This window comes from Caretta caretta, chromosome 25, assembly GCF_965140235.1.
Source record: "Caretta caretta isolate rCarCar2 chromosome 25, rCarCar1.hap1, whole genome shotgun sequence".
Lineage (NCBI taxonomy): Eukaryota > Metazoa > Chordata > Testudines > Cheloniidae > Caretta > Caretta caretta.
Window position 1 is genome coordinate 9,989,627 of NC_134230.1, and position 10,374 is coordinate 10,000,000.

Consider the following 10,374-nt stretch of genomic DNA (forward strand, 5'->3'; position numbering starts at 1 on the left):
TCAGGAGGAATACACTCAGACATCTGAGGTGCTCCGAGACTGCAGCAAGGGGGTCCTGTGAGGCCTTGCCTACCCTATGGGGCCTAAGGCATCACAGCTATGCTGGCATAACCCCATAGCATAGCCTCAGCCTACAGGGCTGCCCAGTGCTGTAGGAACACCGTCTCCCTGAGCAACGCCCACTGCTTCCATTGCCCTAGCTGTGTCCACACCAGGGGTTAGGCTGGTGTAACACAGTGAATTTCCCTCTCACTGGAGCTGCGTCGGCCTGAATTTTATGTGGTGGCCAGGCCTACGGTAGCTAGAATTAGCACTGTCTCTGCCACTTGGTTTAAAAGAAGAAGGGCTGAGTATTAAACAAATGCCAGGTAATTATGAAATCCCAGCGAGCAGGGCTATTCAACTCCCCCGCCCCGAACAGCCTTTTAAGGATGAGTTTGTATCGCAGTGATGTCTGGGCCTTATCTTATTACATCTGAATGACCCCCACAGTTGAGTGCATATGAAGGGTAGCTAATTCACAGCCTGGCTGGCCGCAGGGAACGACGTGAGGCCCCCCTCCCGCTTCGGCAGAGCCAGCTGGCAGCCACATTAGCGACGCATGGCGATTGTGGGAGAGAGGGATGTGGTGCTTAGGGGACTGGCAACGGGCTAAAGAGCCTTTTGCTGCCCCCGCAGCTCTAAATCTAGGGCAGGGCTGTAGTGACTGGAAGCTGAGCAGAAGCCAGTGTGATGCAAGGAGGGTGACCAGACAGCAAGTGTGAAAAATCAGGACAGGGATGGGGTGTGTGTGATAAGCACTTATATAAGACAAGCCCCAAATATCAGGACTGTCCCTATAAAAATCAGGACATCGGGTCACCCTAGATGCAAGACAGGGGCTGCCAGACCCTATATCCCAGACCCGCTACTCCCCTTTGGAGAAGTCAGGAGAGAGGAAGGACTGAATGGGCCCGAACGACCCTCTCACTTCACCTCCACAGTAACACCCTTCAGCTTGTACAGGGTACGTCTACACTGCAGGCAGAAGGTGTGAACTCCAGGTCAAGGAGCCGTACTTGTGATCGAGCCAGTGTGCTCGACTTCGTGTGTAGCCGGGGGGGGGCCTAGCTACTCCGACTACATAGCTGTCAGAGACCAAGGTGTGGACACGGGGCGGCTGGCTCCGCACGCCATTCTCGCTTCTGGGGCTTTGCTCGACTTTTAGCGATCAGCGCCAGCGTGGGTATGGCTCTGCACGCCGGAATGTACGCCTCCAAGTGGAGCGCACCCCCAGAGATAGCGCTTCTCTAAGGGGGTGTTATACAGGAAGGTCAGCATGTTGCAGGTGGGAAACTGAGGCTCAGAAAGCACGAGTGACTTGCCCAAGGTCACACAACGAGGCAGTAGCAGAGTTGAACCCAGAGTGCCTGTCTACTATCCCAGAGCCCTGGCACTGCACTATGCTGCCTGCTCTTCCCCCTTGCTCCAGGCCACATCCAAGCACATTGGCAAGGGCCCTTGACTGAGATCACCAACTCTTTCCCCTTAGGGTCTGTCTATGTTGGAGCTAGAGCTGTAGGAGACATACCCATGCTAGTCTGATTGAGCTAGTGTGCTAAAAATAGAAACGAAGCTGAACTATGAGCAGAGGAAGGTACTAGCTGCCCCCCTACACAGCCGGGGTCTCAGATGGGTGTGTACATGTTGCAGCAAACCCCTTCCCCAACTCACATTGCTGTGGCTACTCTTCTGTTTTTAGAGCACGAGCTCAAACAGAAGTCTAGACCTCCCGCCTAGCCCATCAGATGGGAGCAATTTTCATTTCCTACCTGGATTCAAGGATGAGGACTTTGAGGTGAAATGGCTTCCCATCCAATTATCGCTCCCCCGAGCCCTTTTCTTCCTCTGCACAGCAATCTCAGAGTTGTTCTGATCTCCATTCACCAGGGCTTGCTAAAACTTAGGGAGCCTTTGGCCCAGTTCCCACTAGCAGTTGTGCTCGCAGAATGAATTTGTAGGTGATCTTTAAGATCCCAAATTCAGTGAGTCTCCCCTCCCACCCCAGTTAAATTTTAAAAGCATAAATAATGATCATGCAGCCTGGAGCATGAATGATGAACAAAGTTTCATCTTTACTAACATTGGATTTTGAGCTAAAGCCCAGGAACAAGAATGAAAATCATGCACAGAGTTCAAAAAGCTCTTGCATCTCCATGTAGCGCTAATGCATATTTTATTAAGCCCTGTGTTAGAAAAGCTGGCTGCGGAGAACAGGAGAGCCATCAAATGCAAACAAAGAGCAAGTGAATTAATGCACAACACAATATAATATCCATGAGCTGCAACACCAAAAAAAAAAAATCAGAGGGAATCAAATCATTGCTATTGTGCACACAGATAATGCTGTCTAAGAGGCATATTTACATTTAAAGAGACACTGCCCAGGGGAGGAATGTTTAACAAATTCATGACAACATAGATTTCATGGCTATTGACTGTTATAAATTCTGTGCACCCACAGCATGCAGAATCCTAAATGGGGATAGGCCTCAACTGCATCTAAGCCAAACACACAACCCTTTGACATCCCCTGCTAAAGGAGAAAGCGGTTTTAGGTGCAATGGGCCTTGTATGTGTGTGACAGGCTGCATCCCCTAGGTGGCAGTATAGCTCTTTGACACATTAGCACTTGTGACTTTCCATCCTCAGGGGCTTGTGCTGCAAATAATTTTTACCCAGTTTAATGGCACATGCTACTGCTCTCTTCAAAAGCAGACCCATATTTTGCAAACAGCCCTGCTCTTTATAACGGGACAGGCCTGAATACCTGCATCCAAACCCCTCTGGCCTTTGGAGTCCTGGAACTCGGCTCCAGGCATTGCCGTTTGATCCAAGCTCTCGTCTCAACTGCCAAGGGACATGTCGCAAGAGAGTATCCCGGCTAGCCTGCCTTTAATTTGGTATTTTAAAGTGCCCAGAAACTTGAGAGGGGATGGATGGAAGTCACAACAGCGGCTACATCCCAGGGCCCTGTGAGAGTCACCTAGGGGAAAAAAAAAAGTTTCTCCCCCTTATATGCAGCTACTGCTTGCGTTGCATATCCAACCTGCCGCTTGGTTCGGATTCCAGCCTGCCTCTCTGAAGCATCCAAGAAGATCTTTCCTAACCAGGCTTGCACTTGGCAACTATTTAGCCTCCCTTCTGCATGGCTGAAGTTAATCCCATATAGACTTACCACCACAACCGCCCAGGAGATGCACCACTCAAGGTCGGACCAGGAAAGCATGCTGTCCAGGTAGAATGGTGTCCCAGCCCCAGGAAGGGGTTACGAGTACACATGCAGGGGGCAGGTATTCACTAATCAGCCCACCTGCAATTAGACTGTTTGTTTTTTTTTTAAATTAGTAAAATCAAGGGAAGTTCTTCTGAGAACAGGTTTCAAACTGGCCAGAATATAGGGGCTGTGATCTCAACACTTCCCAGGCTCATCTTAGCCTAACAGTAAGAGCTGCAGTGAGCTTACTATTCCCTGAAGTGATCTTTGCCAGCTGAAGTAGCCTTATTAATTGGAAAGAGGAGCAGCACCATATTCTGGCTTCACCTGGACCACATCCAAGCGGATTAGACAGAGCTGAGAGCTTGGGCCTCTTATGTTCTAATCACAGCTCTCCCCCTGCACCTCACCGATCTCTGGCCACCTCACCTTGGTGCCGGGTACTCCTCTATAAAATAGAGGCTGCAATATCCCCCTGGTGCAGTAGGGTTAGCCCATGTTCCCAGAGCTCTGAGCGCAAGCCCCACAGACATGTTAAGAGTGATTCTAAGCTTGCTTCTGGAACATTTAGCTCTGGGTTTATGTAAAGGAGGTGCATGATTTTAAATGGTTTGCTCACTCAGAGTTATAGGCTAGTCAGTTGAGGGTGTGGAATATACTTTCCCTTTAACCTGGGTGCGGAGAGGGCCCAGGAGTGATTGTCTCCACCCTTGGGAGAAGGGAGGGGCTCCTGGAGGTGGCACCCCCCAGAAAAGCAATTCAGGCTGAAGTTGGACTTCTCACATTAGTTTTGTGAAATTAACATGGTCTACTCCCCTTAGGCATCTACATTTCCACCCCAGCTGCTCTTACTCCAAGCCTGATAGAAATCCCACCATGGTATGTGTACAGCATAAGCAGGTGTTCAGTGCTCACTGCCTTTTCCAGGGCAATGGCGTCTGTAAGGAATAAGCTTAGTACTGGGCAGGAGAACAAAGGTCTCCAGATATCTTAAACACCAACAGCCTAAGTCAGTTCTTTAAGATTTAGGCCTGGTCTACACCTCACCAACATAGCCATGCTGATAAAGAGAATTGCCTCCAAACTGAAATAGCTACTCCAAGAAAGAGTCCTAGTGTGGAAAGGTGTATTGGCAGAAAATGGGGCTTGTAGCAGAATAGCTTCTGGCCATTTGGGGACCCAGCATAGCTTTTCTACCAGTATCACTGCAGCCACACAAGATGGTTTTGTCAGTGTAACTAAACCAGCTGCACCCTCCTACTGTTGGCAAGAATTAAGTTGAGCACACGCTACTGCTGATCACAGGCCAGAGAATTTCACCATGACATCCCTGTATCAAGCCCACTTTGTTCAGTTGAACCAGAGCATCTTTTCAGCTCTCTGGAGGTACTTCTAGACTCTTGAAGTCACCTCTTAGCCTGCTCTTTGATAATGTGCCTGAACTATTGAGCTGAAGTCTCCCACTGTAAGGCCGGTTTTCTAGAGAGTTAATGTCAGGACCCTCACCATGTTGGAGCTCCACTGTAGGGTTTTCACATCAGGACTGGACACAGTGCCCCAGCAGGGGCCTTGCCGCTGCTGCCTGGACAGCTCCGGAGGCAGAGGGCCCCAATTCATCATTGCTCTGCAGCATCTTTGAACTAGCCATGCTGGTGCAGAGCAGTCCCAGAGGAGGTAGAAGACCCTTTCCATCTGCCGAACGGCCCCTTGTGCTGGACGGAGGGATGAACTGGGATATTCAGAGGGCAGCATTGCCATTCTTCTGCCAAACATGGGCTGGGACCCATCGTGAAAGAGGGGGATTGTTGCTGTAGTTTAAAGTGCTACCATCTAGTTATTTGCAGAGAGCCCAGCTTTGTACCCCAAGACCGAACTACAGCAGTGACCCCCCCCCCACCTTCCGTTTCCCAGCTACTGAGCCAGCCAAGCTCTGGGGCAGAGAAGAGCCAAACTGCTTTTGAAATCACATGGAAAAAAGGTTTATTATCACAGGTTCCAAAATATTAACATTGCATTTTATAAGACAGTTTAATCCACAGTCGCAGGGCAAAGTCGGCTCGGTGAGAAGCACGCATTTCAAAGCCACAGCAGCCACTATGGAAAAATAGAAACTTGGTCCAGGAGTCAAGGGGCCCCATTTATCCTAGGAGGTAAGGGGAAAGAACAGTTATTCCAGTTCATGCACGGGCCGAGATCAGCAACAGATACTGTGCTGCACAGTGTGGTAAGAGCTTTACACAGTAACGGCCTGATTTTCAGAGATGCCGAGCACCAGCAAACCCCACCTATTTCACTGGGAGCACTCTGCACCTCTGGAAGCCTGAGGCCAATACTTCATCCAATACCAACACTGCAGGTTGCAGCTTTTGGGATAATTAGGTCTGCCAGCTAGAGGGAGCAGGCAGGGAAGTTAAGTGACCTCACAAGAGGTCCTGATTCTCACTAATACCCTAGATGGAAGAGCTCAGATCAGGTGACCCCAATATGGCCAAAGTTCTAACAGCCCTGGTCAAGTTCAGACAGAGCGAGCTGCAGTCAGTTGCTGATGGAAACAAGAGGTGGTGGTAAGCACAGGCTTGGTGTTTCGTAATCCTTTAAGCCAGGCACCTCCAAACTTTGGTGCATGGATCATTCTTTGATCACTGCTTGGGAGCCTGCCCTCCTATCTGTGATTGGGCTGCCTCTTTCCACTGGTGAGGGAATAGCAGCTTTAGCATCTACGACCTTTGCCTACAGGCAGAGCATCCAGCATGTTTAGCTGTCTTAACATAACTTAGCAGGTGGATATGGAGGGCATAGGACCATGTGACCAGCCAGCTGGCCCAGCCACCCGCAAGTCCTCTGCGGGACACTGGTGGTCAATGGATCATTCAGGAACTAGGGCTTTAAATAGGTTGGATACAGTCACATCTAAATTTACCAGAGTCACCAGTGCTTTCAAGAGAAGTTAATACGAAGCACTAGAAGCCAGTCCAGTGTATGGGAACAAGCTGCTTTAGTGGGCACAGGAAGTTTGGGACCTGCACAGCCACTCAGAGTCCTCTCCTAGGTTAGGGGCCTTTCATCCAAGTATCTCCTGCACTGGGATGGAAGGCTTGAGTGTCTAAGGATTATCCCCATGGGGAAAGTCATGGAAGCAAAAGGGGTTGATGGGAATTGGCCAAGGTCAGAGTGACTATTGCAGAACTGAGCCTTGGAGCCCGGACTCTGGTCCCTGCAGGAACACTGAGCACAGTTCTGCATGGCTTTCCTCTCTCACCTGATGCTCAAGTGGGCCTACACCATCTCCTCTGGCCAGATTCCCCATTGCCTGGCACTCACCTGAATGGATCGGATGAGTGAGGCTCTTGACCTTCCTTCAGTAGAACCACCCCACTAGCTTGAGGCACTGCTAACAGCTGTTCAACAGCTGGCACCAGGGCCTTGCTCAGCAGATGTGGTGGCTCAGGCCCTCAGTGGAGCCAGCCGTTTCAGCAGCTGGGAGTTTAGGACCTGGAAAAGTGTCCAAGCCCCCATCACCCACCTGCCTTTGCAGGGCAGCCAGGGGAGGGGAAAACATCCTATAGGGCTCACAGTACTGGGAAATGTGCCCCTGTGTGCGCAGACCCATCCCCCCTTGCCCCAGGAGAAAGTAACTGTGTGCAAGGGAGACACATCCTTACCAGTCACTTCAACCCACCACTGCTGCTCGCCGCAGCCTGCTGCTCCAGGGCATCCCCACCACTGCTGCTCGCCGCAGCCTGCTGCTCCAGGGCATGGCTGCTGGCTGCAGCCAGCATGTTCTCTCCGTCCAGAGTCCCCTGCGGAGTCAAGGGCACACAGTCTGGTAGTCCAGAGTGGAGCTGGCACCAAGAATTGGGTAGTTACATCAACACTGTGGTTTGCACCTGTGGCTCAGGAGAGTCAGACTAAACCCACTCTAAAGCGTTGTGGTGAGAGGAGATTATGCCTCCCCCAGCCCCGTCATAACAGATATACCAGCAGCTGGAACAGCTACAGAGAACTGGCTCATTTCAGCTGCTGCTGGCTCCATAAACCCACATCTTGCTTGGTTTACTTTGGTGAAGTGGTCGTTAGGAGCATCCATGCTTTGGTCCAGTGCCATCATTATGCTCTCCCACAGCTAAGCATAAGACAAGATAATTCATCAAAGCTGCAGCTCAGTTGCCAGTTAATCACATGAACACTTGTAGAGTCCCTACACAAGGGGCCTTGCTTGTCCCCTTGTGTGATCCTGATGGCCATCAAGAGGGGCTCACTTACCTGCAGACTCGGCGATGCCTTCAGCACCAGGACCCCGTCTTTCTCTTCAAACTCCAGGTCGGTCTCTGTGTCGTTCTGGGACCTGTATTCCTCGCTGTCTGTCTCCGATTGAGTCTGCTGCAAGAGGGAAGGAGGTCCGTGCTGGTGAGGACAAGCTTTGTGCCAAACTATACCAAGGAAGATGAGGAGCAGCAGCAAGCCCTAGAGCAGAGGACAATGCTCCAGCAGGAGCCTGCTGCTCTCCCCACAGAAGCAGCAAAGGGGGCAGACTCCCTTTAAAGGGGGATGAGGACTGGGGAAGGGTGCAAAGGGCAGTTAGGTGCTCAAGTCCCTTTGGCTTTTGGTGGGCGCTGACTAGTTGCCCTTTGTGCTTCCAGAATCTGCCCCTCCCCAGCCCCCTTGGTGAACCAGGGCTTGACAACACAGGGAAGGGGTGGGGGGAGAATACAACAAGGATCTGTCCAGATCGAACTCAGCACAGATGCATCTACTGGGCAAAAGGCTTTATAACAGCCTCCACGGTCTGCCAGGCATTTCCCAGACACTCAGGTGGACAGTTCCTGTTTGGAGACGCTCATAGTCCAATAGCCCTATTGGGAGTAAGCACCCTAATATAGGCTCACATGGGCCAATACCACCTCTACACTCATCATCATGGCCTGTCCGTGTTCGATGGCCTCATTTCCATAGCCAAATGCAACAGACATATTGTCAAATATAAAGGGAAGACTAACCACCTTTAAATCCTCCTGGCCCGAGGAAAAACCCTTTCACTTGTGAAGGGTTAAGAAGCTAAGACAACCTCGCTGGCACCTGACCAAAATGACCAATGAGGAGACAAGATACTTTCAAAGCTGGGGGGTGGGAGGGGGAAAACAAAGGTTCTCCATCTGTGTTGTCTTTTGCTGGGACCAGAGCAGGAATGCAGGTCAGAACTCCTGTAAAGGGCTAATAAGCAATCTAATTAGATATGCGTTAGATTCTGTTTTGTTTAAATGGCTGATAAAATAAGCCGTGCTGAAGGGAATGGATATTCCTGTTTGTGTCTTTTTGTAACTTAAGGTTTTGCCTAGAGGGATTCTCTATGTTTTGAATCTGATTACCCTGTAAGGTATTTACCATCCTGATTTTACAGAGTGATTCTTTTACTTTTTCTTCAATTAAAATTCTTCTTTTAAGAACCTGATTGATTCTTCATTGTTCTTAAGATCCAAGGGTTTGGGTCTGTGTTCACCTATGCAAATTGGTGAGGATTTTTATCAAGCCTTCCCCAGGAAAGGGGGTGTAGGTTTTGGGAGGATTTTTGGGGGAAAAAGACATTTCCAAGCGGGCTCTTTCCCCGTTATATATTTGTTAGATGCCTGGTGGCAGCAATAAAAGTCCAGGGGCAAAAAGGTAAAATAGTTTGTACCTTGGAAGTTTTAACCTAAGCTGGTAAAAATAAGCTTAGGGGTTTTTTCATGTAGGTCCCCACATCTGTACCCTTGAGTTCAGAGTGGGGAAGGAACCTTGACACGTTATGCAGATAACACCGGCGAGGGGAAGTTAAGCTCCCAGAGGTCCCAGCTTTGCAATACCGAGCAGACACTAGTCTCACCCCTTCTAGTTAGGGCATTATTACTAGATGCGTCTGCCAGGGGAGGAGCAGACCACCTCTGGATACCAGAGGCCCTTTAAACAAAACAAAGTTTTCCTGAGAAGCTATAAGTGTTTATTACAAAACTTAAAAGCAAAAACCACCAAAAACCCACACACAACACACTCAAAAGAGGTTCAAAACCACTGCATAAAATGAACGTTGCAGTTCTCTGTAAATCTCTTTAAAAAGCTTTCAAAAACGCCTTATTCTGAAGTGTAGTGAGATATGGTTTTTTCATTTGACTCATTTTAGCATGAAAAGTAGGACACCAATGCTCATTTGCTTTGAAGGCAGAGAACTACCCATACTAGGTCTAAAACTGGTAACGTGCACATGGTTGACGTGGGATCGACCGCAGTCCGTACCGTGGCACTCGTCATGCCGGTACTTCTGACCCATTTCCCTGCTCTGGAAGGAAAGCTGGCGGTTAGCGTGCCACCATCTCTCCTTCTGGAGCAGGCGGCTGGGTCCAGGGAGTTCTGGCCCCTGAAGTGCCAATCAGTAAAAGTCAAATGGCTTTTGTAAAATCCAGGAGTTTCAGTTTTTTTAAAAAAAAAAAAAAATCAGAAAAAACTGAAAACAAAGGACCTCACATCTACTGAATCCAGCCCATGTACTGCCCATGCAGCGAGGGATGCAGCTGGTAGACCTGCCAGGCCCCCGTCTGATGGCTCGTTGCATAAGCCACCTCCTGCTGTCTGGAAGCGTTGCATGCTTTGCAGCAGTCCACTTGCCCCCAGCAGGGAGAGAGCAGAGGAGATCTCAGTGCTCGGAAAGGGATGTAGCATCATGGGCAAACACAGCAGTGTTAACAGTGCACTGGAGCTATGCCGTGGTTCTGCATAACCCAGCACCCAGGGACTGGCTCTGCCAAACAGCAAGTGCGTCATACCTCATAGGTAGGGTCTTCGGCCTCATCCTCCTCTGGCAGCTCTTGCTGCAAGATCTCCACCCAGGACTGATGCTCCTCCAGAGCCACGTCATCTTGTTTCCTTTTGCTCCCTTTGCCGGAGGGCTTGACTGGACTTTTCTGGATCTCTGCAAGAAAGCCACAAACAGCGCAGGTAGTATCAGAGCACGTACCCCATGGAGGCAAGGGTCACCACTGCCTAAGTCTGCTCTCCCAGAGGACAGGCACAGACCTAAGATGCTCCAGAGTAGGGATAGCCTAGCAGGTTTGCCATGTGACTAACAGGCCAGCCATATTCGGATAGCT

General features: G+C 50.0%; 1 protein-coding gene across 4 annotated transcripts in view; it reads right to left on the reverse strand.

Annotated features, from left to right (window-relative positions):
- Positions 1–5,243: 5,243 nt before the first annotated feature.
- LOC125627112 (uncharacterized) overlaps positions 5,244–10,374 on the reverse strand; it is a 235,686-nt gene continuing 230,555 nt past the window's right edge. For 3 of the 4 annotated variants that reach the window (XM_048830917.1, XM_075123159.1, XM_048830918.2), the window contains 4 exons: positions 10,051–10,196; positions 7,520–7,636; positions 6,919–7,056; positions 5,244–5,399 (listed from right to left, as the gene is read on the reverse strand). In XM_048830917.1, coding sequence (XP_048686874.1) covers positions 6,922–7,056; positions 7,520–7,636; positions 10,051–10,196 — 398 coding nt within the window. In that variant the 3' untranslated portion in view covers positions 5,244–5,399; positions 6,919–6,921. The remainder of the gene's footprint in view (positions 5,400–6,918; positions 7,057–7,519; positions 7,637–10,050; positions 10,197–10,374) is intronic. The other variant, XM_075123160.1, reaches the window with a different exon arrangement.